This window comes from Cavenderia fasciculata (assembly GCF_000203815.1).
Source record: "Cavenderia fasciculata unplaced genomic scaffold Scf_Dfasci-G-b-285a01.f1-5, whole genome shotgun sequence".
Taxonomy (NCBI): domain Eukaryota; phylum Evosea; class Eumycetozoa; order Acytosteliales; family Cavenderiaceae; genus Cavenderia; species Cavenderia fasciculata.
In genome coordinates, this window is record NW_004457708.1 from 224,743 (window position 1) to 250,457 (window position 25,715).

Sequence of the window (25,715 nt, forward strand, 5' to 3'; positions counted from 1 at the left end):
CATTCACTTACAAATCAACACCAATCTATTCGATGTGTGGGTACTCTGATCTTCCCATCAATCAAATCATTTTTTTATGCTTTATCTCTTGGAATTCACACACATAAATAAATACACAGAAATTGTTTTGTGAAATTTCATATAATATCTGTATCGATAGAAATTGCACACATAATATATATATACATTATCTACTCTTTTCTGACAATATTAAAGGTTGAATGAATAATATTAATTGCATTGACCGCCAAAAATCTGAGTATCAATAACGAATTCAATACGAAGGGGGTTGACCAGTCTGACAAAAGAGACACTTGATAATATATTTTTGAACACAATTGTTATAACATGTCAACAACAACAACAACAAGAAAGACCAAGTTTATAATCACAGGGTTTGGTAAATTTGCAAATGTAGTTGACAATCCTTCAACTCATTTGATCAATCATTTACAAAAGTCATTACATACTTTGAATACTGTAACTATCTAAAGACAAAGCATCGTGATGATCATAATAATACACATTATTGATACATTGTTATTTCACACAGACAAAGAACTTTGAAGTAGTAAAGACTGATATCTTGGAGGTATCAGCTCAAGCTGTTAACAAATATCTTCAAGACATTGAAACAAATGTATTAAAAGTGAATAATAATAATAATAACAATAATAATACAACTGATGCTGATGATCATCAAGATAATATAGTACTATTACATTTGGGTGTCTCTGGATTAGCTAAAGAATTGAATATTGAAAGATTTGGTTGGAATTGTAAGATAGAGAACATACATATAAATAATTTGTACAATATAAATCAGAGTGTATAAACTAATTATAATTATATAATTATTTACTGTTAGGTGCAAACTTTGCAAATCCAGATGAAGCAGGATGGACAGCTTTAAATGAAGCAATCAATGATACATGTCAAATTCACAACTCTATTGAAACGAATCTACCTACCAATCAACTTGTCAATAGTCTTGCCGGCAAGAAGCACAAAGTGCAAGAATCAACGGATCCAGGTAGATTCATTTGCAACTATATCTATTTCTCATCGTTGTGTCTATCACAGAGATACAAGTGTAAATCATTATTTGTTCATATTCCACATTTCGAAGCTATCGATTTTGATTCTCAAGTTTGTTTTATATTAGATCTATTGGATACTATTATTTCCCTTTAAAAAAAAACAAAATATAATAATAATAATAATGTACATTTTAAAATATAATAATATAATAAAAACAACAAACAAACACCATCAACCACAGGTTAACAACAACAACAACAAACAACTCTTGTTTTATTTAAAAAATATTTTATATATATTTAAAAAGGAAAATGTATATATATGTGTGGTCAAAGAAAGAGACATCATCATAATCACACGAAAAATATAGAGATATATATATTTATATTTAGAGAGAGAGATAGGAATGGATGATTTATATTCAGCATCAAATGATTATAATATGTGGTTGGATCAACGAGAACAAGAACAACAAGTACCAAGGTCATCATCATCGATAGTGAATAGTGGTGGTGGTGGTGGATATCAATTGGAAGGGGATGACCAATATGAAGATGAAGATGATTTCCTTCTCCCCTCTTCAAACGATATCGATCCATACCTCTTTATCACTGAAAAGAAAAAGTTGATGGAAAAAAAAAGAATGGAAAGAGAATTAAAGGAATGTCTCTTGTTGTTATTCTCTGGATTCTGTATCTTTTGTCTTTGGATACTTTCTCTTCAATATTGGAAGAGTCGATCACCAGTTGTAAGAGGATTGGTCAAACTACAAATTGGTCTGTTCATCCTATTCCTTGTCTTTTTGTGTACAATCTCGTTTTACACTATCGCTAGAATCGTTTCTTCTGGTTTCACTTTGGATTTTAATTTTGATCCTTCTCCATTCTTTAAAAAAACATTTTCTTTAACAATATAAATTAAATAAATATAAATCAAATTTGAAATGAATATGATTTCTTTTTTTTTTTTTGTTTTTAAAAACTATAATTTTATTTATATTGTTATTCATCATTATGATCTTTAAGGTTGGTATCTGATTAAAAAGTAAGGTAAGAAAGAAAATAAAAGTTAGTTATTATGTTATTAAAAAAAGTATAAAAAAAGGAATAAGGATAATAAATTTGATTTGTAGTGACGGAATCAGTCGGTATTTGTAATAATTGTCTTTCAGAGATATCGTCAGGCAATGTAGATAAATTTGGTCATCATCTTGGTCACTTTGTACAAATATATCATCCTTTTCTTCTTTAGTATGAAAACTTACAAGTTGAAGTTGAAGATGATTAAAAAAAATGACTCGGTTTTCGTCTTTTTGTGTCACACATTCTCATTGGGTTCAAAAAAAAAAAAACAAAAAAATAAAATAAAAACATTTTAAAAAAAATAAATGCCCTTTTAAATTATTTTGAACCATCCAAATTCTGTATATAAAAGTAATAAAATCTTAATAAAAGATAAAAACTTTAGAAAGAATATACTAAACTTTTTTTTTTATCAAATTTATTAACCTTTTTTTTATTTTTTATTTTTTTTTTAATATCCAAAATCCAATACTTTTCAAGTTCATTTGTTGTTGGATCGGATACTACTACTACTTACAGACATTGATCAATTATTCGACAATCATCACATATCATGTCAAACGAAGACAAGACGCCATTATATCAAGAGAATGAAAAGGTATTAGTACATCATCAAAATACAATCTATGAAGCAAAGGTAAGTAAATAGTAATTTTTGCACAATGATTATAATCTATCTCAAGATGATTAACTTGTTTATTTGTCTTTTTCTTAGGTTCTTAAACATGAATATAAAGTAGATCCAAAGAAATCAAGTGATCCTAAGAAATACCATTACTACTTTATACATTATCTTGGTTGGAATGAAAAGTAAGAAATGATACATACTCCTCTTTGTATATAGTATACTTTTGTTAACATTATGATGATCATTTGTTTAAAAAAAAAAAGATGGAATGAATGGGTAGAACAATCAAGATTACTAAAATATAATGAACAAAATGTTGAATTGATGGTATCTATACGAGGTAGAACAAGGTTAGGTCCACCGGGTCCACCCATCGTCCCATTAACCTCAAAGAAAAAATCAAAGAATGGTAATAGTAGCAGTACTGCTGCTGGAGGAGATGAATCAACATCTACTACTTCAACAACAACAACAACAACAACTAGTACTAGTACCGCTTCATCGTCATCGTCGTCATCATCATCACATCATAAAAGAAAAAGAGAGATACCATCAAATATAAACATAGAGATACCAGAGGTTTTAAAAAAGATACTAGTAGATGATTGGAATTTCATTACAAACGATAAATCAGTTGGGTATCAAAGATTAAAAAAAACAAGAACAATCAAATTTATTAACCCTTTGATCCTCATCTCTCTCTTTCTCGATCTATCTATCTTTGTCTCTTTATATTAATAGATTGTATCACTACCAAGAAACCCATCTATTAAAACTTTATTAGACGATTTTGTAAATAATAACAAGTATGTAACACAACAGTCGATAATAACAATGATCAAACGATCAACTTATCTAATTTTTTTTAATCTATCTAGTAACAATGTTGAAACAAGATTAATAGTTGAAGGAGTGATCAGTTATTTCAACAAAGCATTGGGGTGTCAACTATTATACAAGTTTGAGAGACCTCAGTACAGTGATATTCTCAAGAATCATCCCGATAAACCTCTCTCGGAAATATATGGTGCAGAGCATTTATTAAGATTATTTGGTATGTATAACTTTTGACTACTACTACTACTATAGTAGTGACAGACAATCATCTGTGATTGGTGTCAAAAAGAGAGCAATCTGTTACCCTAACCCTACCCTAACCTTTTTTTTTTTTTAAATGTACAATAGTTAAGCTACCGGAATTTATATCAATATCAGAAATGATCCCAGAAACTGTAATCATTTTAACTAAAACCATCGATGAAATTGTCAAGTATGTATCAATCAACAGAGGAATTATATTTATAATATTATAAATTTTATTTTTGTTTAGTGTCTTTTTTTAATTCCTACTGGCTAGATGACAACATCCTTGCTTTTATAATTTTATCATTATATTATATTTGTATTTTTGATTGATGACCATCTAAAAGGAACAAGCGATTAAAAACAAACTAATCGTAATCGATTAATTAGAATTACACCCCCATCTCTCACAATCCAACAACTGTCACTCTCTCAATTGACATGTGCGGTACACGTACCCGTACTCTTACACACCCCACTCGCGCGCGCGTAAATCAATCATATCATTTTCACCCCACCAATGTGTTTTGATTTTATAAAATATGTGTATATTTAAATTAATTAATTAACCTATTATTATTCATTTTTTAGATACTTGGAAAGAAATATTTCTACATTATTCTTGAAAGAATATAATCCGGTTACTTCATACTATAATAGATTGGCTTCAAGTTAAAAAAAAAATCAACAATACCACAACAACAATCACAATATTACCAACTTTTGCCATAAACTAAAAATTTATATATATATAGGTAAAATTAAATTAATTTAAATTATCTCCTTTTTAAAAAAAAAAAGAATAATAATAATATCACCCTAAATGGAAACAAAAAATTAGTCAAGTGTTGAACAACAATGGTGCGATCGGTGTATATTTTGGCATTGATGACAATATCAAAAAAAACCCCCACACTCCCACCCATCAAATTATATCTCTATCATTGATGTTAATTTTTTTCATTGACACTGATGATAATTGCTATTATCATTGTCGAATTAATCAATTTGGGGGAAGCAAGGAGATTGATTGGATGTAACAAGTGTGAAATTAAAATAACAAATAACTTGTGCGTATATCCAATACCACCATATTAATGTTTAATCTTTAATCTCGCTTCCAAAACAAGAAAATGAATATGTATGACAATGATTTTGGATAGATATTGGGCGCATTCATACCCTTGGAGAATCTCAAGATTTAAATCACATTTTTTTTTTTTACTTTAGGTCTCATTCCAACCCATTAAAAGAGAGTGCAATGTTGTTGATTGGGGGGAGGATTACCCTTTTATAGAATCATTTTATTATCATCAAGGAAATTGATAAATTTGATCATTTCAAATACCAAAAAAAAAAAACAATTAATCATCAATATTTATATCTTGTATATATAGAAAACCATTTCATCAATCCATCAATCAATTAAATTAATTTATCTATAAATATATTTAACCAATTGTTACTTTTTATATTAATTAATCAAATTTTCCTTTTTCGTTTCAAGAATGATGCCATCAGAAGATCAAGAAGAATTATCAAAAGTTTGGTTTATAACTGGATGTTCAAAAGGATTGGGGTTGGCATTGAGCCAACACTTGTTGGAAAAGGGCTATCGAGTAGCATCAACATCAAGATACAAAAGTGAATTGGAAAAGGAATTGGGTCCAGACAGCAAACAATTCCTTGGCGTCCAAATGGATATTACCAATGAAAAAGAAATCAAATCATCAATAGACTCTGTTATGAAATATTTTGGAAGAATTGACTTTGTTGTAAATAATGCTGCCTATTGTCAACTTGGTACAGTTGAAGAATTAACCAATCAAGAAATCCAATCAAATTTCCTTGTCAATTATTATGGTACTGTCAATGTTCTAAGACACGTCTCACCAATCCTTAGAAGCCAAAAATCTGGTCATGTTTTTAATGTATGAAAGAAGAAGAAGAAGAAGAAGAGATAGAAAATAATGATTAATTCAATTAAATATTAATATTAATACCTATATTTCATTAATAGGTATCATCAGTAGCAGGATTTACAAATCCATTCCCAGGATGGTCAAGTTATGCAGCAACTAAACATGCAATTGATGGAATGACAGAATGTTATGCAGAAGAGATGAAAATCTTTGGAGTTAGAGTTTCTTTAATATCACCGGGAGCATTTCAAACCAGCTTCCTGTCGACCGATCATTGTAAAGTACCATCTCAACCAAATGAAGCCTATGCTGAATGTCCAAAACTAGCTCATGACTACTTTACCAGTATGGGTTGTTTTAATCATATGGGAGACTCAAAGAAATACTCAGAATTGATTGTACAAATTGCCAACATTCAAGAAACTGATAAAGTACCAAAACAACTATTTGTAGGAGCCGATGCTTTTAAATTGGCAAGAGCAAAGATTGATTCAATGACCAAACAATTGGATTATTGGGAACCAATCGCAAGTAAAATGGATTTGGATTCTCATTTAATTAAAATTAATTATTCTTATCCAAGAGATGAATAAACAAATAATATTTAAACAACATAGAAATAAAATAAATAAATATAAATTTAAAAAATATTTTTTCTGCATTTATTCTCACGAACTTCTAAAAATCGTGGTAATAGTTTTTTAAAAACATAGTGTTCAGTTCACTAGTTTAGTTTTCCTTCACACACAATATAGAGATATATAATTTCTATCTATCTTTAACAAAAAGAGAAATCAGAGAATGGGTAAAGATAAAGGAAAGAATACAAAAGCAAAAGGAGCAAATAGTTGGGAAGCAGCATCAAATAGTGGAGGATTTCTAGGCTTTTCAGCGTTTACTTCAAGTCTTAGTAATGCTATAGATACAGAGTTTGTAAGTTGAAAGAAATGAAATAGATAGTAATGCTCTTTCTTATTCATTCTCTTTATATCTATTTTGTTTTATTTTAGCAAATAGATTCAGAATATCAAGTACAATTTAAGAAATTACAAAAAAAAGATGAAGTTAGTAGAATGAAAGCATTGGAAGAATTGGCATTACTTTTTTCAAAGATTGATGTACAGAATGAACAATCAAACAAGTCATTGCTTTGTGCATGGGAGTTGATATTCAAGAGATTGGTAAACGATGATCATAGAAGAGTGAGAGAGATGACGTTTGTGTGTCTCGAGATTATGGGTGCCAAGGTTGGCAAGTTGTTGGCACCACATGTACGTCAACTTTTGGGTCCTTGGGTGGTTGGTATTTGCGATCAACGTGATCAACAACAAAATAGTGCCCTTCGTGCATTTGAATCAATCTTTCCAGAGAAAAAGAGACGAGACGTATTACTCTTTGGTCAAGAACAAGCCATTCAATATCTATGCGAGAATTTACAAGAAAATGTCAATACTCTTGGTGATGGAAAGGCTACTCCACCAGAAGTACTTCAAGAACGTTATGAAAGATTAATTTCAAATAGTTTATTGGCTATTGAATATTTAATGGAAAAAACAAAAGATAATAGTAATAATGAATCAAGCAATAATCAGTCAATTCAAACAATTTATCAACCAATATTTGAATCACAATTTTTTACATTTCTTTCATCAAAGAGTGTTGTCATTAGAAGAACATGTTATCGTTTAATCAGTGGTCTCGTTTCAACTCTTCCTTCCTATTGTGAAGCCAATATGAAGGATTTATCAACTAAAATCCTTGGTTTATTTTCTGAAAAGGATCCTTCTGCTCATTTATTCATGTGGAATGCTATCATTTCTTTTTTAAAAAGTAAAAAGAAAACAAAAAAAAAAAAACAAAAAAAGAGAAAAGAACTAATTATTTATTTATTTATTTAGAATATAAAGAACAAGCATGGATAGGAGTTGATGTTAGAAAACATGTTTTACCAAGATTTTGGGCATTTTTAAGAGCAGGAACTTTTGGTAGTTTTGATCTTTCTTATCCATCGATTTTACCATTTTTATCATTGATTCCAGATGGTGTTATTGGTACTGGACCAGAATTCTTTAAAGAATTCTTTTCTGCTTTGTACAAGGGTTTGGAAGTTTTGGAAAATACTAAACAATATAATGATCGTCCAACAAATTCTTTATTATCTTGTTATGTTGAATGTATTTATTTTACTTTAAAGTATGGAAAAAAAAAGAAAGAAAAGAGAGAAATGATAAAAGAAAATATATATTTATTTATTTTGTTTCAAATTTTTTTTTTAGAAAATGGTCAAATAATAATGAAATTAAAAATTATGTATTTGGATTATTCTCTGAATTGGTATTGGAGATTTTTGGAAAGGAACAATTATTATTTACAGAATCTTTAGCTTTAAAGGTGATCACTTCAACTTTGATTAAAATTGATACCATTCCAACTTGCGCCGATAATTTGGTCAATCTATTTGATCAATTAACCAAACAAACTCAACAATCTATCATCTCTAAAGACACTACTGATCGTATTACAAACAAAACACTGTGCTCTAGATTATCAATATTTTTCCAATCTACTAGTTCACTTGGACCAACCATTCAAATGTCTAAAGAATTATTCCATTATTCTTTTAATCAACTCGACACTACCGAATCTCAAGATTGTATTTTTGAAATTCTTTCCATTTTATTATTAAATTTTAATGTTGAAAATTTATTACATTCTGAAATTAAAGGTAAATAGAAAAAACAAAAAAAAAGATAAAAAGAAAAGTAATTTATTTATTTATTAATATTTTTTCTTTTTTTTTTAGATATTAAAGAATTTTTAAATAATATAATATTAAAAAATATTGAAATTAAATTACCAAGTCATGAGAAGTCTAGTATATTTAATTTATTAACATTATATACAACCATTGTAAATGGAAATGGAAATGAAAATTATCAAGAATCTTGGAATAGATTGGTACAATTACTTTCAGTGCAACAAGATGATTTAATTTATCTTGTCAAAACAATTGACTCACTTGATGATCGTACCGGTTTAAATACTTTATCACTTGATCAATTAGTTTTAAATTTAATTGATTCAACTATTTTATATCAACCAATTTATAATAACAATCTTTCACTCTTTTCAACTATTTTACAAAAAATAATAATTGTAAGAAACAAAAAGAAAAAGAAAAAATTATTATTATTTTCTCTTTTAATTATTAATTCCTTTTTTTTTCTATTTTTTTATTAGATTCACCAATTATTTCAAATAATATAATTAAATTAATCATTCAAAGTAAAACAAAACAAATTAAAGAATTGATGATAATGTTGGCATTGAATGGAGAAGATTTTGAATTTTCAATGGATGATTTAATTTCAACTTGCAAGATTATCTTTTCATCAAATCGTGATCAGATTGATTGCAAGATTGAATTATTAGGAGAATTGATCAAATCGATTATTCAATTATATCATCATGAAAATACCAAAAAATATTCAACCAATTTATTAGAATGTTTAGATTGTATACATTCCAACAATGGTATTCAATCAATCATTTCAATTTTATTTAATCAATTAAATATTTTAAATAATCCTTTGTATGTAAATAATAATAATAACAAAAAACTAAAACCAAAATACTTATTTTTTTTATTCTTAGGATTGAATTTTTTAAAACAATTACAATTAAATTATTAAAGATTGGTGATTTAAATTTGAATATATTAGAATTTTTAAAATGTTATCAAATTCAATTTGATTCATTTAAAGAAATTAATATTCAAATTAATAATCTTGATTTTGGTTTTACCAAACAATCAGATTCATATAAATTGGATAATAGATTTATTACATTAAATCTTTATTTATTTAATGTATTGGAAAATCTTTTACAACAAGAAGAAGAAGAAAAGGTTACAATCAAATTTGATAATCAATTGGTAGAATCATTATTAATTGGATTGGTATTATTGGATTGTGATAATATTCAAACTGAAAATTTAATCATCCTTTCAAAACATTATCAATCCTTTAAATCAAATTTAATCAATATTATAATCAACCAAAATTCCTCCTCTACCTCCTCTTCATTTTTATCAAGTGAATGGTGGAAAAATATAAAATCAAAATCTGATAAATATCCAATTTATACAATTATTATTGGTAATATATTATCAGTTGTAAGAGAAAGAAAAGAATCTATTATACAATCAGTATTGGAAGAATTCAATTTTACAACAACAAATGATAATAATTATCAATTAACTCAAGTAATGATGGAATATTTAATTGAATATAAACCACAATTGGTAGAAACAAAAAGACAAGAACTTTTTGATACTATTGGACAATGGAGTGGAAACTCTATGCCAAATGATATTGATAGTGTTGGTATTAAACTTTCATTATTGTCATTTATCGTTCAATCAGACTCTGAAAATCCAATTTCAGACAAACAAGGTGACATTTTAATAGAAACCCTATCAACAATTCAACAATGGTACCTAAGATCCAAATCACCACTGATGAAGGATCAAAATGTCAATTTCTCTCGTCTAGACGTTCCCCTCTCCCAATTCTTTATCGTTGTTGGTCAATATGCAGTATCTAAAAACATCAATCTTTCACCAAATCAATCACAATTGGTTCAATCATTGTTGGTTCAATTCGTCTTGGATCAATCCATTGTATTAAATTATAATGCTTTGAAATTTATCAATATTATCCTCTCTGGTTCAAATAATCAATCCTTGCTTTTACCAAATACAAGTCAAGAATTTTTAATCGATATTACATCAAAATTGATTGAAAAATGGATTGATGGTTCCAATACAATCAATAGAAATAGTTTGAAAAGACTATATAATCTATATAGTATTGTAATTTCAAAGATTGATCCAATCATCAAATACAAGTTGGCAAGTAATCATTTTACTTCACTTTTGGAAATGCTCTCATCCAATCATCACAATATACAAAAATCATCCTATCTCTTGTTGGTTCCTTATTTTGAAAACAAAAAATCAGAAATCATTCAAACTTATGTATTGGAACAACAAGATCAAGATGATATTGAATTTATTATAAATGGTACTCTGGAAAATTTACTTTTAAATTTTGATAATATTGAAAAAAATGTAATTAAAAAAAAAAAACAAAAAAATATATATATTTTATTAACTTTCCATTCTTTTCCTTTTTTTTTAGATTTCAATTGGACATTTAATGATATGGGATTTATTATTAAAAAATTATAATGAACAAGAATTAAACAAGAGACCAACTATTAGTTCCTATTTAAATAATGGTAGAAAGGTTGCAACCTTTTTAACTAGTATTTTCAAAAAGGTGGATACTGAAACCAAAGATTTTAAACATGACGAATTCCCATTGGACAATGAAGATATGGACATCAGTGTGATTTGTGGTTATTTGATGTATGTGGTCGTTCGTAATCTACCAAGTATGGCTAGAACATGGTGGGGTGATTTCTGTAGCAACAAGGTTGCCGCCCAAGTAGATCAATATATTGTAAAATATATTAGTCCACTCTTGTTGCGTCGTGAAATTGCTCTTGTCCAACAACACGTCGAACCAGCAGGCTCTATATTCAACATTAAGGCATCACTTGCCAAAAGAGAGGTGGTTGCCTCTTATGAAAAGGAGGATATGAACATTTCATTGGTACTCTCCATCCCCGACACTTATCCACTACGTGTCTTGTCTGTAGACTTTGCCAAACGTGTTGGTGTCAGTGAAATGCAATGGAAAACATGGCTCTTGTCCATGACCTCCTTACTCTTGACACAAGATGGATCGGTTCTTGATGTCAGTCTATTGTGGAAGGCAAGTCTTGACAAACATTTTGATGGTGTAGAGGTTTGTCCCATTTGTTATTCCCTATTCTTTAATGGGACCATACCCAAGTTCCAATGCAAACAGTGTAAAAACAAATTCCACAGTGGTTGTCTATTTAGATGGTTCTCCACTTCTCACAAGTCAAATTGTCCACTTTGTAACTTTACAATCAATTAAAATGAAAGGAATAAAAGTTAAAGAAAAGAAAGATATTAATACAAACAGTACAGGTGGGCAAATTTAATATCTCCAAATTAGATAGATATAGATATTTTTTCAATATTTTCATCGAGGTGTGAAGTTGTGATGTTGTTTCCTCATGACGATATGTACGAGTATTCTATTCGTCCTCCTCTCTTGTACTTCAAAGATGAAATTAGAGAGATGATCATCATCTCCAACCATTTATAAATCATCATTCTATTTGTTAAGAGTTATATATTATTCTATTTGCTTTCAACAAAAAAAAAGAAGATGGTGAGATTAAATCGAATGATAACTATTGTAACAATAGTTGTTTTAGTATTTGCAATTGTTGTGGAAGCAAGAGTATCTATTCCAGACCTACATAAACTTGTTGGTTTTACCAAACAATCGATTGCATCTGGAGCTTCTTTTAGCATACAATCATTAACAAATGATTCAATATTTGAACAACAACAGATTGGTGGTTCATCGTCATCATCTGCGTCTATATCACCACAATGTGAAACAGATTTATATGATTTATCAAAACTAAAGTATCCAAGTTCATTTGAAAGTATGTATAAATTAAATAAATCATTGAATGGATATGGAATGAATTAATCCATATTTATATCTTATTTAATTTAGTAATTGAAGCAAGTGGAAAAGGATTTTTTGATCTTGGAAACTATGATAATTGTTTAAGTTTACCAAGCAATGTTTCACAATATTGTGCAGTGACCACTGATAATGGATTTGTTACTGCATTGGCTGCATTATGTCTTCCCTCTTCATGCTCAGAGACTGACATTAATATGGCATTACAAACATTGATCAATATGACTGGTATGGCCCCTTACTTGAACGAAACTGGACTTGGAGGAGAGTTTGAAATCTATTGTTATTCTGGTGATCATCTTACTGACAAGTTACCAATGACTGCTGGTCCAATTGTAATGATTATCTTGTGTTCTATTATCGCCGCCTTTGTGTGTGCTGGTACACTTGCCGAATACTTTCTCTATACACACAAGGCACTATCTAAAAAGAACCAAGACACTGAATCATACCGTATCAGTAGCAACAGAAACGATTGGGAAAGGAACCAATCCAAACAAGAGAAAGAACACAACTCTTCCATCAACTATAGCAGCTACCAAGGAGAAATGAAAGAGGCCTCCACACCACTCCAAATACTATTGGCATTCTCGTTGATCCAAAACTACCATAGTTTCACAACCTCGTCCTCTGACAAGAAACATTTTGATGTGTTGGATGGCATCCGTTTACTTGGTACCTGTTGGGTTGTCATTGGTCACAATATTCTATTCAACATAAATTTTGGATTTGACAATTTACAAACTGTCTTGGTCAATATCGTCCCATCTATTCCATTCCAATTAATTGGTGCTGCAGAATTCTCGGTTGATATCTTTTTCATGTTGTCTGGCTTCTTGGTGTGTCACACCTTGTTGCAACAACTCGAAAAAGCAACTTACATTGATGGACCAAAATACAAGTTTTGGTTAAAATACATTGTACATCGATATATCCGTCTCTCGCCACTCTACTTTTTCATGTTGTTTTTCTTTTGGAAGCTCAGTCCTCAAATTGGTTCTGGTCCATGGTGGTTTGGTTATTATAGCCAGACGTCTAGTTGTGAAGGTTCCTGGTGGTCCAACCTCTTGTACATCAACACTTTGTACCCACAAACTGGCTGTATGGGATGGAGCTGGTATTTAGGTAACGATATGATCTACTATATCTTTGTCGCTCCTATCGCCGCAGTCCTCTACAAAAAGAACAAAAAGTTTGGAGTTGCTTTTGTATTTATACTTTTTGCCATTACCTTTACAACCAATTTCTGGATCACCCTCAAGTATAAACTCAACACAGTTTTCGAGATTACCCAACTCCAAGAACAGGTCACCGACTTTACAACCGATATTTATCAAAAGCCTTGGACAAGAGTTGGTGCCTATGCAGTTGGTTTGGCCATGGCAATGATTGTTGACACACCAGCCATCATGCATGTAATCAAAAACAAGGCACCTGTTCGTTACCTCTGCTATATCAATGCACTAGGTATCACCTCTTTTTTTACATTCATCCCTTACAATTCGTATATTGGTGATGGATGGTCAACCCTCCAAAATGCTTTTTTCAATGCTACTGGACATACTGGATTTGTTATTGGTGCTGGTCTATTTATCATCACCGCGTTTGCAGGTCGTGGTGGTATTGTTGCATGGTTTTTAGAGCGTCCCATTTTCAAGAACCTCTCCAAGCTCACCTACTCTACCTATATTGTGCATCCGATTGTGATTTGGACATTGGCATACAGTAGAGTAACACTCTTTCACTATGCAGTTGTCGATGTTGCTGCCACTACCATCTCCAACATTGTTTTCTCACTTGTCTGTGCCTTTATTCTTCATCTTACAATTGAAAAACCAGCAATCAATTTGGAAAAATTATTATTTCATCCAAAACCATCAACTATTAAATATTCATTATTAAACTAAAGAAACTGTAAATAGATTAAATGATTCCTCCATTCCCACTAGTTTACTATTATGTCAATGAAAAAAAAAATCAAATAATATTACATTTTAATATTTATTCTATTCTGAACAAGTTGAGGTATTATTATTATTATTAGTTGGTAGCAGAAGGTGAAGTATTATTATTATTATTATTATTATTTCTTTTTCCTCCTCTTTGATTTCTATTATTATTGCTTCCTCCTCCTCCTCCTCTACTATTATTATTATTATTATTATTATTATTATTATTATTATTATTATTATGGTGATCGGACCCACCTCCACCTCCACCACCTCTACCACCTCTATTTCTTTGTTTTCTATTTTGTTGGTTAGTATTGTTATTATTATTATTATTAATATTTTGTGACTCGGTATCTGGTGGTGTTTGAGACGATGTAGTTACATCATCTGTTGTAGTAGTAGTAGTTGTAGTTGTTGATGTTATAGTCTCTTGGACAAGAGGTGGAGGAGGAGAAGTAGCAGCAATTTGTGCCCACAATTGAGCTGTTTTCCAGGCCATAGATCCCTCTATTGGTTGATTAGGGTCAACTACAACCTCGCCAGCTGGAAGATCTGGTTGTACAGATAGTTTTGGAGAGTTGTCAACAGTAGCAACAACATTGGTGGTTTGTACTTGGGGAATTGGTTTAGGTGCTGTTGTACCAAAACCTCCCAATTGTGGAAAATGTTTTTCCCTCCCAAGTTTTCTTTGTTCTTCCATATCTTGTTCCTCGATTTGTCTTATAATCTCTTGTAAATCTTCATCAATCTCTTCATCACCATTGCTGTTTTCAATCATTGTTGTTGTTGTTGGTGTTGATGGTAATGGTGATTGTTGAGAAGGAGAAGTTTTAGTCGAACCAGTGGTAGAAGTAGAATTTGGAGACTTGTTTGATTGTTGTTGAGGAGAATCTTTAGAAGTATTTTTCTTATTATTTTTCTTTTCATTCCTCTTTTTCTCTTCTTCTTCTCTTTTCTTTTTCCTAAGTTGCATTTGGTATTCTTCAACTGGATCGACATACATTCTTGACTTTGATTTCAATGTATCTACAATTTTCTTGTCCTTTTCTTGTTTGACTAAATGAAAGGAGGATTTAATGATTAATCATTGTTTTCATTAAACACAAATAGAGAGTCTTGTTTTAACTTACTCTTTACCAATTCATCCCACCAAACAATAGGATTATTCTTCCAATTAAACATTTCATCAACACATTCAATCTGTAATCGTTCGTAGAGTATTTGATAGACCAATGTTTGGGCGGCCATGAGATTCTCCAAATGAGCAATTGGATAAACAATATCATAATGTTCACCTTGACAATAGGCTAGTGATATTGTATTCTTGTAACTATTATCAACTCTTGTAGTTGAGTTTCCTAAATAAATAACAAAGTTTACTCTACACAGTGAGACAAAGACAAAGATAGATTAGAATCAGCTCTGTCATGATTCAATCTAATGACTAAATTACATACTTGTAGTAAAGTGATAAAGCTTGTAATTCTACTTCACCACCCCAAGTATCATCCTTTTTCATCTCTTGAATGTATTTATCCCAAGGGTTGTTGATACATGCAAATGGCTCGAATGAATCTCTATGTGCCATCAAAAAGTCTACACACTTTTGTCTAACATATCCATGTCTATCTTGTGTACCATATATGAATTCACTTATACATCTAAACTATAATAGTATTTTCAAAATACAACATTAATCAATGTCATATGATGATGATGATAATGACCAATGATACTTACCATACAAGCTCCATCTTTTGGTATTTCCTTTCTTTTCAAGTTTAATACTTTTAATTGATTATCTATTGTCTGTACATTTTGATTACTCATCTTTATAACATTTATCTATATCTCTCTCTCTAATCGATGAAATAACAACTAATAAAATAATATACACACAAAACTGCAATATCACAACACAAGTCCATCTTTTTTTTTTTAAAAGCCCAGCGAGGTTGGTTGAACTTGAGAAAATTCTTAGAGTATGGTGGAAAAATAAACATCATTAAAATTAAAATAATAATGTTATATAATTTATTGTGTTGATGGAGGTAAATGGAACCCTCCTTGAATGCCTGTTGGTGTTGGAGTTGTAGATGTAGTGGTTGGAGTTGGAATAGTGGTCGGAATTGGAGCAGTTGTTGCGGATGGAATAACTCCTGCCAAACCTTGTTGTTGATGGAATTGTAAAAGTTGTTGTTGGAATTGAAGTTGTTGCTGTTGGAGTAATTGTTGTTGTTGTTGAACTTGTTGTTGTTGTTGTTGGAGTGCTTGTTGTTGTTGTTGTACTTGTTGTCTTTGTTGTTGTTGTTTGATCATCGATGTCAATTGTTGTTGATAGGCAATGGCTGGATCTGAAGATGCCGACCCTGTCAATTGTTGTTGGATCAATTGATGGTACTGATTCTCATTGGTTGGTTGAACATATGATCCTGGTTGTCCATTATTATTAATAGGTGGTCTAATATTATTAGAATATTGAGTTGGTGGTTGATATATTCCACCATTTCCATTAGTATTATTATTATTTTGATTATTTCTATTTTGATTAAATTGATTTCTTTGTAAAAATGCAGGTCTTTTAAAACCACCAGCAGCAGGTTTAGCAACTGATGTTGTTGTTGTCGCAGAAGAAGATGAGTCTCTATTTAATGGATTATATTCAAATTCTTGTTGTTGAGCAATCATTTCCATGTCATTTGAAGGTTGACGCTGACGGTTATTTTGATTATTATTATTATTCTTTTTAGTATTCTTTCTCTTTTTCTTTTTGTTGTCTGATTTTGCCAATCTCTCCTTTTCATCATCACTAAACTCCATTTCATTCTCTGACAACTCTTCATCATTCTCGTTGGATGCGTCGAATCCCTTGGTATAAATCATCGATGGAATGACAAACTTTGTCAAATCTGGTTTGTTTACAAAGAATACCTTGGTATGTTGTGGAATTGAAATGGTTTTCTTTCCATCAACTTCTTCAATCTTGACTGCTGCTAATGATGGTTGTTGTTGTTGAATTTCTTCCTTTTTTTCTTCTACTTTTGGTATTTCCTCTCCCTCTTTAATGATTGTTGGTGTTGTTGTTGTTGTTGTTGATTCTGCAACAACAGATGATGATTCTGGGTTGGTCAGAGTTGACTCTGGTTTAATTTCTGTTGTAGTTGATGTAGTTGTAGTTGTTGTTGTATTCTTTATGTTATTATTATTTTTTACAATATTTATACTATAATTGGAAGGTACACGAACACTATAGTAAGGATTCAATACTTGACCAAAAGCTTCATAGATTCTTCCAAAAGCAGTTCGATCTTGCAAACAAACAATTGAATCAATGTCCAAAGCAGATGTATCCGATCTGCTAACGGTTGACTTGATGACGATCATATCGTCAACTTGTGAATGTAATGTTCCCAGTTCGTTCAATTGAATGTCTTCTGGGATACTAACGATAAGTGGTAATTCAATATCCTTGTTTGTTGAATAACTACTACTAGACTTGGCTTCATCGTCACTATCGTCATCTTGTTTTCTCTTTTTTTGTTGTTGTTTATTATTATTGTTGGTAGTAGGAGGTGTTACTATCTTTGGAGGTGCAATGATATCATCTAAATCGTTATCACTGTCACTATCCTCACCTTCTTCACTACTTTCACTACTACTACTGCTGCTGCTATCGTCACTATCTCTTTCGCTACTACTACTGTCGCCACTAGACTCCTCTTCTTTCTTTGAGGGTTCTGTAGTCGTCGTAGATGATGTAGTATCTTCAACTATAGTTGTTGTTGTTGTGGGTGTTTCTAAATGTTCGACCTTTTGTTGAAGGGTGTCCTCTTCCATCTTGACAGTTGCATTTTCATGAGTAGTTGGTGTATCTACCACAGTTGTTTCCAAGGGTTCAACCTTTGGTTGGACAATGTCAATGTTATCGACCTCCTCCATCTTTACATCTTTACTACTAGTATCACCAGTAGTAGTGGTAGTAGTAGTAGTAGATGTAGTTGTCTCGGTTTTCTCCTCTTCTTCTTCGTTTACTTTACAATTGCTTTGTTGTTTGTTGTCGTCGTTGTTATTATTATTATTACTAGTATCTTGTTGTAATTGATGTTGATCATCTGTGGTATTTGTATCCATTATTCTAGAATGTATATTTATATATAGGTAGAGATAATATTACAAACACGAATGAAATGACAACCGCCAACCAAAGAATGAAAAGACAACTTTCGTTCGTTTAATTTATGTTTTCCAGTTTTTTAAAAATTAACGAACAAAAGTTGTCTTTTCATGGAGATTGGCACAACTATTTGGCTGTCTTTGTGGTTCGGAATTCTATATCAACCTATAAGTGATAAAGTATAAACATACAAAATAACATAGCGTTCCCTCCAAAGTTGGACAAACAAATTTTAATAAACTTGTTAATAGAAAACCAACGAAAGAGAAATAAACTTCTTCACGGTAGAAAAAAAAATATCCATTGAGGAAATAAATGATGCTACATTGGTGAAGTGGATCCTATAAAATCCTAGTAAAATATAATAAAATATTTTAATAGTATTCTTAAAATATGGCTGGGGAAAAAAGATAAGAGAGAAAGAAAGAATACCTTACTATAAAATAAAAATAATAATTTTGAAGTTACATTTACAAAGAACTACTGTAGAAGCAGTGGATTATCCAGCTATATATATATATTTATATATGACCATTTGGCACTGAAATTATCTGAAATAGATTGACCTTGAAGGAGGAAAATTCAGATTGAATTAGAAATTTGGGTACCTAAATTTGGAATAAATAAATGTTTATTTACAATGAATGCCCATCCAATATATATATTGGAAGAGCTGGAATATTATTATTATTATTATTATTTTGACTAGTATTGTTTTTTAAGCAATAATAGTGCTGTGCTCTCTTTGTGTGTCTGCTCTAGATTTGAATTAAAACTTGTTTTTAAACTTTTAAAAACTAGCATCACCAGTTGATTCTGGTACTGGTGTAATGATTGACATTAGTGTTTGGGTGAACAATCTCTCTTCCATCCAATGTACTATATCTCCATAAACAATCTATTTCAATTTAAATAATAATAAAATAATAATAATAATATTAGTATTTTGTTGTAATATATAGTTATTTTCTATTTCTATTTCTACATACATCACTTTCAGGTTCAGAAGTTAAACTATGCCACATTCCAGGATATATTTTCAATGATTTATCTTGACTTTTAGCAACTTTATATAATTCTTGACTTACAAGAGGCGAAGATACTTTATCTTCGGAGCCATGTAGAATGAGCAAAGGTACATTGACATTGGCCATTTGTTGTTGAAGTTTGCTTGTAACTTTGAGAATGGCAACCCCTGTACCAAGTCTAGCACGTCCCTTGTATGTCAAGGGATGGTTGGCATGTTCAGCTCTCTTTTTTGGATCTTTAATATTGAGTGCGTTGACATTGTCACCGGGTACAATTGGCAACGATGGGAAATAACCAGACACCCATGTCAATAAATTTACAATCATTTGATTTGGTACCATATGGTCATCCAACTTTATCAATGGTGCCAATAATATTAATCCACCATTAAATATTTCTGGTTTCTTTAATGATACTAATAATCCAATTGCTCCTCCCATTGAACTCCTAAAATTTAAAAAGAATAGTTAGTATTATTATTATCTTTTTGTTTGTTTTTTTTTTGGATACATTACGAATAAACAAATCTTTTTTGTTTTGGGAATCTTGAAGCTATATCGTCAATAAATTGAATAGAGTCTTCCATGAGATCATCGAAATCTTGGATAAAGGCAGGGAGACCTTCGCTTAGGCCGTGTCCCTGTTGGTCGAATATGTAGGAGGCATATTGCTTACGGGCAAATTCTTTGGCGTCGTCTGCGAGCATGTGTTGTCCATGGTCACCATAACCATGTAGGATGAATACGATACCCTTTGGATTCTCTGGTATCCACTCTTGACAAACCAATTTATAACCTCTTGAATTGCAAAAATAACCTGATCTATAAGAGATTTGATGACCCACCATATCTTCTTGGCTATTTAACTTTTCCTCTCTTTCATAATGAATAATTGATGGTGTTGAAGAAGAAGAAGTTGTCATTTTTGTTTATTTTAATTTAAATGTATGAATGTATATATGTATGAATGTATATGAATGCCTAAATCTGTTTTTTAAAAACAAATAAAATAAATAGAGAAATAATATGGGTTTTAATGAATCTGTCTGTCTCTTTCTTATTTAATAAATAACTGTAATGAGATAGGTAATAAATAAATAGATAAATAGATAGATAGATAATATAAAATTAAATAAAGGTGTAAAAATTAATCTGTTACTACTGTCTGTTCTTTTGTGATGATTACTACTGTTTGTTTGTTTTTTGGTATAGAATGAAAGTCTATTATGTGTGTGTGAAAATAAAATGAGCGTGAACGTATGTATGTATGTTTACTAAACTAGTTTGAACAAACACGAGTTATGTGAAATTGATGATTATGAAACAAGTGCACACCCAAAATATTTAATTGAAAATAGTGTAAAACCGGTTTGTTTTGTTTGCGACTTGACCTCGATTCATCGAGCATGCTGGTTTTCAAGCCTGTGCATTCGATGACGACGACGAACCCACAAATATCTCGAGATTTGTTTACGCGCAACCTGCAAATAATAATATTCAAGATGATAGATGTTTCCTAAACAAGTAACAAGATGATGAATATGATGACTAATTTCAAATCATCTAATATCATGAATGATGATTGTACAGTCACCTACCTCTTCTTCTCTTTTCTTCTTATGCTTCTTCTTTCTTCTTTGTTCTTTATTATTTTATTATTATTATTGACTACTTACCACGAATTGTTAATTAAACATTTCCTATTCATATTCATTTTTATGTAAACTAAGAATCTACTTTTACTTTTAAAAAAAATATATTATGTATGTTGTGGGTGGGTGTGAGTGATGAAAAACAATTAATAATAATGAAAATCTATATTTAGAAAAAACACTGTATAGTAGTAAAACATATTCCATTGACGTTCATTGGTTTTTCTCTTTTAAAAAATACTATTTTATTTATTTATTGTTTTTTGAATAATAATAATGAGACTTTGCAGTCTCTGAGAATAGTACCCATGTATCAATAAGGTACCAACATACCTAAATATCATTGATTGGATGGACTATTAAAACTTTATGATAGAAAAAGAGTATTATTAAAATGAATAAGCAAAAAGATCACAACATGCAGATCAAGATCATTGTTGTTAGTTATATTTTTTAATTAAAATAATATATATATTTTATTTCATATAGATAGATCCCCTATATAGGTATAGAACAAAATCAAAAGTAGCAGAGCTAACTAAATGTAGCAAGAAAAGGTCTATAGAGATGAATTCAAATCAAATCAACGGGTAGAATGACAAGAGAAGAAGATGTAATCATTCGAAGCACAAAAACTGTCAGATGCCTTTTACCAAAGAGTATAAGAGGTACAGTTCATGAACACCAACAGATGTCGTAGTAATAAAGGCAGGAGGTTGGAATGGTGAGGAGAATGATTGTTTGTGGGTGGGAAATAATGATGCTCATTTGTCCCAACCCAAGACAACTATATCTTTTTATCCAACACCATTGTCACTTAAAGAGACAATTGGTTTGGATAGGACGGATCTAGTTCCTTTGGATGGACAAGATTCATGAAATAGAATCAAGATCGATTACCTCTATCAGTATTTGGTTGATGGCACTGTAAATTTATTTAATGGTATTGAATAGCAATTGTACAAGAAAAGAATTAGCCAGAAGAAATACTTACTTGTCCAAATACATATATCAAATTGCTTGGTGGATTAAATTTAAAACAGACATACATATTGTAAGTTTATAGAAACAGCAGACAAATTAAATACTCTAACTAATTATAAATCTTTACAAGACAGGAGGATCAATAGAAAGAGAATTTGTTTGTTTGAATTGAATATTCGCGAGAATATTTATTTGATTCTTGTGAATGAATAGGTTGCAGTTGAATTGTAGGTGAATGCAAAGATATACTCTGAACCAATTGAAATGGTTGGAGTAACTCCGTTAAGGGGAGTGAGACGCCAATGGATGATACCATTGTCGGTTGTTGTTGGAGTGAGTCCCCAAATACCAGCAACAGGTACGATGTTTGGATTGGAGGTGAAGACTGGGTTGGCAATATCGACTGGTCCGTTGTTGGTGAGTGTACCAACTACATTGGTGTAGTTGTATCCTCCAGCCATCCAATGTCTGGTAATATTGAGGAAGATGGTTGGGTGTTGGAGTACTTCAAGATCTGCAATCCAGTCTTGACAGAAAGTTTCCAAATCATAGGCAAAATATCTTCTGTGGTAATACATGACCTGCGTCATATTGTCAAATTGGGTCCAATGAACAAGACTATTGGTGGAACAGTTGAGTTGTTCAGTCAATGGGCATTCGAGGTATACAGGGTACTGGGAAGGATCGTTTGAATAGTTATAAAGCCACACCTCGGTGTTGACATGCGAGTAGGTAGCATTGGATCCAAAGAGGGTGAACGCGGGCAATGGAAGATGGGGAATGGTATCCTCAAAGTTTACAACTCTGTAGCTTGTCTCAATATTGGTATTGGTGTTAAAGAGAACCTCGAAATCTTCATTTCCAACTCTTGGTGACCCATAGGTATAAACAGTAATTGGTCCATAGGGTAACTCTGGTTGCTCGTCGTTTATAGTTGAAAATTCTAAAGCTGCAAGAGCTACATGAAAAAAAAATAGAAAGAGAAAATGAAAGAATTAATACACACATGCATGGTTGGTGAATGGATTCATATATGACATACTTGCCATAGCTCCACCAAAACTGTGACCGACGATGGTCAAACCAGAACCTGAATTTATACTAGTACTGGCAAGCGCATCCATAACAGGCTGACGAAGTTGATCTATATAAACAGGTGGAAGGCCCATGAATCCTCCACGCCAAGCAACATAGAAACCTTTGGATACCATTGCACTACTATCATCTTGTGGGAAAGGTTTTTGGTGAGCAAAGTCTATATCTTCCATGTCATTGATAATGTCATCAGTTCCTCTGAATACTAAATAATCTGGATATTAAAAAAAGAATAGGAATAATAAAAATAAATATATATGTTGGTCTGCAGAATATTAATGTAAATATATTAAAAGTTACAGTTGTTATCTTGTTCAGCAATGTAGAAGAGACTATCTGAAACAGCTTCTTGATATATGAAGTCAAATCTACCCACTTTGTCTTCTGATGCGTTGAAAAAACCACCAGACAAAGGATTGCCACAGGAATCTGTAGGGTGTTCAAAAGGACAGGACCAGTAGTTGACATATTTACCAAAGCAGTAAGCAGAATAGCTCATTACGAGTCCATTGTAGGCCAGTTCTGGACTAAATTCACCATTTCCTTTGACAAGTGAGATTGATAAAACAACAAATAAACAAATAAATAATATTCTATTTGATAACATTGTGGATAAATAAAATAAATAAAGAAAATTGTATGGTTACTTTTTTTTGTTTGAATCCAATGAATTAAAAAATCATTTAATTGTAATTAGTCCGACCAGTCAACCAAGAATTACATACGTGGTGGATGTCGCGGTTTTAGGAACTGGAAGAAAAAAAATCTTTATGCTGAGGTGGTTTTGATCAGAAAAGGTACCAACAACCCTTCAACTAAGCTGCAGCGCCTTTTGTTGTATAGAGTTGAAAAACATGCTATGAGATATTTGTTTAGGTCCTAATTCCTTCCTCAATCACCTGATCTGTTTCCTAAAAATGGTCAAAGGTGATATCGTGGAGACCAACCTAGATTTCTTTTTTTAAAAAGAAAAATCAGAGGAAATCAAATTGGTGTCGTGGCATGTCCAAAGCGAAGGTTGGATCAATGAACATAACATAACATGTTATGATTAATATTATGTTGTCTCAACCATTCTCTATTCAATACAATTAATAGCTATGAAGATATATCTTTATGTGTATGCTGTTCTGCTATTGTTGCAGTCTCTGCTTGCAAGTGTATCAATAGCCGTATGTATTGTTATCATCATCATAACTATCTGCAATTTTATACTTGATTGATTCTAGACACTTACTAACCACACAATTTATCATCAAGGGAGCACCAACAATTCTTCACATATTTGATACTGATCTAACATATTACGCCCTCAACATTTCGAGTGGAGATCTCATCACTAAACAAAGCATACCTTTACCTGGAGCAGATTTGGTGGAATTGAATGGTGTTATTCTACCATCTTCAACTAGCGATGAATTTCTACTGATTGGAGGTAATATTACTGATGTTGGTCAATCTTATATTCCAATCATTTGGTCCTATAATGTATTGGTACGTATTATTATTGACATTTGTAATATATATAACAATAATAATAATAATAATAATACAGTGACAATATTAATTCAAATACTTCTCTCTCTATATATCTCTTCTTTTTTTTTTTCTTTTAACAACAGACCAATACTCTAGTCCAAAAATCATTCATAGATGTAAAGTTTCAACAAATCTATTACCAATGGGGTATTCAGATAGCATCTTATGATTCAATTAATAATATAGTTTACTTGAATGCTGATTTTAAAGGATATCCAGTGTTGCTCAAATTTGATTATAATCAACAAAAAGAGTAACTATATCCACATACATATTATTGTTTTTTAAATGATTATTAATTCAATTATTATTTTAGGGAAGTAATAAGTTTACCAGGTACAGGATGGTATATACAATCATCATACAATGAGACAACTAATATGTGTTATTTGGGTGGTACAAACCAAGTAGCAAATCAATTTAGTCAGATGGTAGTTGCCACCTACAACTCGGTGACTGGAAATACATCATCACACATCATTACATTTGATGTTCCTGATAGTTGTTACTACTCGATTGCCATGTATCAATATAACTCCAAGTTCTATGCCGGACTCTATGGTGCCTCAGGTTCTTGTCCATCATTTATATTTGAAGTGGATATTGTTGGAAACACTACAACATTACTAGCCACCATCCAAAAAGATAACGCTGCTCCATTTGATTCCTATATATATTTTGTATTCGATAATATCAATGGGTATCTAGCCATGGTTGCAACGAGCTTTCTTGATTATACAAAGCTTGAAATTTGTATGGTCAATCTTAATACCTACGAGGTCGACCAATATACTTTACCAAACATACTTAGCAAGCTCAATGCTGATGAAGAAGATTTTTTAATGACTCTATCTAATTAATTCAATTAATAATAAACCA

At 31.0% G+C, this 25,715-nt stretch overlaps 10 protein-coding genes across 10 annotated transcripts; 6 read left to right on the forward strand and 4 right to left on the reverse strand.

The window, feature by feature from the left end:
- Positions 1 to 348: 348 nt before the first annotated feature.
- On the forward strand, positions 349 to 2,328 carry DFA_03774 (uncharacterized protein; the record flags this gene model as incomplete). Its single annotated transcript, XM_004357048.1, has 6 exons — positions 349 to 480; positions 554 to 779; positions 869 to 1,149; positions 1,436 to 1,817; positions 2,174 to 2,229; positions 2,293 to 2,328. The coding sequence occupies 6 exons, from the start codon at positions 349 to 351 to the stop codon at positions 2,326 to 2,328; spliced, it is 1,113 nt and encodes a 370-aa protein (XP_004357103.1).
- Positions 2,329 to 2,676: 348 nt separating this feature from the next.
- On the forward strand, positions 2,677 to 4,609 carry DFA_03775 (NuA4 histone H4 acetyltransferase complex subunit; the record flags this gene model as incomplete). The annotated part of the gene is made up of 8 exons (XM_004357049.1): positions 2,677 to 2,760; positions 2,839 to 2,933; positions 3,015 to 3,330; positions 3,493 to 3,557; positions 3,630 to 3,805; positions 3,937 to 4,021; positions 4,426 to 4,505; positions 4,590 to 4,609. The coding sequence occupies 8 exons, from the start codon at positions 2,677 to 2,679 to the stop codon at positions 4,607 to 4,609; spliced, it is 921 nt and encodes a 306-aa protein (XP_004357104.1).
- A 358-nt stretch (positions 4,610 to 4,967) lies between these two features.
- Positions 4,968 to 6,349, forward strand: DFA_03776 (short-chain dehydrogenase/reductase family protein; the record flags this gene model as incomplete). Its single annotated transcript, XM_004357050.1, has 4 exons — positions 4,968 to 4,975; positions 5,065 to 5,100; positions 5,342 to 5,765; positions 5,855 to 6,349. 4 exons carry the CDS (start codon positions 4,968 to 4,970, stop codon positions 6,347 to 6,349), a joined length of 963 nt encoding a protein of 320 aa, XP_004357105.1.
- Positions 6,350 to 6,557: 208 nt separating this feature from the next.
- DFA_03777 (uncharacterized protein) lies at positions 6,558 to 9,023 on the forward strand (the record flags this gene model as incomplete). The annotated part of the gene is made up of 6 exons (XM_004357051.1): positions 6,558 to 6,689; positions 6,767 to 7,586; positions 7,655 to 7,949; positions 8,033 to 8,481; positions 8,560 to 8,912; positions 8,997 to 9,023. 6 exons carry the CDS (start codon positions 6,558 to 6,560, stop codon positions 9,021 to 9,023), a joined length of 2,076 nt encoding a protein of 691 aa, XP_004357106.1.
- Positions 9,024 to 9,073: 50 nt separating this feature from the next.
- rnf160 (RING zinc finger-containing protein) lies at positions 9,074 to 14,319 on the forward strand (the record flags this gene model as incomplete). Its single annotated transcript, XM_004357052.1, has 6 exons — positions 9,074 to 9,348; positions 9,411 to 10,887; positions 10,958 to 11,693; positions 11,728 to 11,838; positions 12,123 to 12,368; positions 12,443 to 14,319. 6 exons carry the CDS (start codon positions 9,074 to 9,076, stop codon positions 14,317 to 14,319), a joined length of 4,722 nt encoding a protein of 1,573 aa, XP_004357107.1.
- Positions 14,320 to 14,452: 133 nt separating this feature from the next.
- DFA_03779 (uncharacterized protein) lies at positions 14,453 to 16,194 on the reverse strand (the record flags this gene model as incomplete). The annotated part of the gene is made up of 5 exons (XM_004357053.1): positions 14,453 to 15,420; positions 15,495 to 15,706; positions 15,745 to 15,801; positions 15,822 to 16,030; positions 16,054 to 16,194. The coding sequence occupies 5 exons, from the start codon at positions 16,192 to 16,194 to the stop codon at positions 14,453 to 14,455; spliced, it is 1,587 nt and encodes a 528-aa protein (XP_004357108.1).
- Positions 16,195 to 16,398: 204 nt separating this feature from the next.
- Positions 16,399 to 18,495, reverse strand: DFA_03780 (uncharacterized protein; the record flags this gene model as incomplete). The annotated part of the gene is made up of 1 exon (XM_004357054.1): positions 16,399 to 18,495. One exon carries the CDS (start codon positions 18,493 to 18,495, stop codon positions 16,399 to 16,401), a length of 2,097 nt encoding a protein of 698 aa, XP_004357109.1.
- An 833-nt stretch (positions 18,496 to 19,328) lies between these two features.
- On the reverse strand, positions 19,329 to 20,489 carry DFA_03781 (putative phospholipase; the record flags this gene model as incomplete). Its single annotated transcript, XM_004357055.1, has 3 exons — positions 19,329 to 19,436; positions 19,528 to 20,014; positions 20,083 to 20,489. The coding sequence occupies 3 exons, from the start codon at positions 20,487 to 20,489 to the stop codon at positions 19,329 to 19,331; spliced, it is 1,002 nt and encodes a 333-aa protein (XP_004357110.1).
- Positions 20,490 to 22,390: 1,901 nt separating this feature from the next.
- DFA_03782 (uncharacterized protein) lies at positions 22,391 to 23,904 on the reverse strand (the record flags this gene model as incomplete). Its single annotated transcript, XM_004357056.1, has 3 exons — positions 22,391 to 23,160; positions 23,209 to 23,511; positions 23,598 to 23,904. 3 exons carry the CDS (start codon positions 23,902 to 23,904, stop codon positions 22,391 to 22,393), a joined length of 1,380 nt encoding a protein of 459 aa, XP_004357111.1.
- Positions 23,905 to 24,214: 310 nt separating this feature from the next.
- Positions 24,215 to 25,696, forward strand: DFA_03783 (uncharacterized protein; the record flags this gene model as incomplete). The annotated part of the gene is made up of 5 exons (XM_004357057.1): positions 24,215 to 24,224; positions 24,404 to 24,473; positions 24,527 to 24,791; positions 24,920 to 25,089; positions 25,153 to 25,696. 5 exons carry the CDS (start codon positions 24,215 to 24,217, stop codon positions 25,694 to 25,696), a joined length of 1,059 nt encoding a protein of 352 aa, XP_004357112.1.
- Between the last annotated feature and the right edge of the window lie 19 nt (positions 25,697 to 25,715).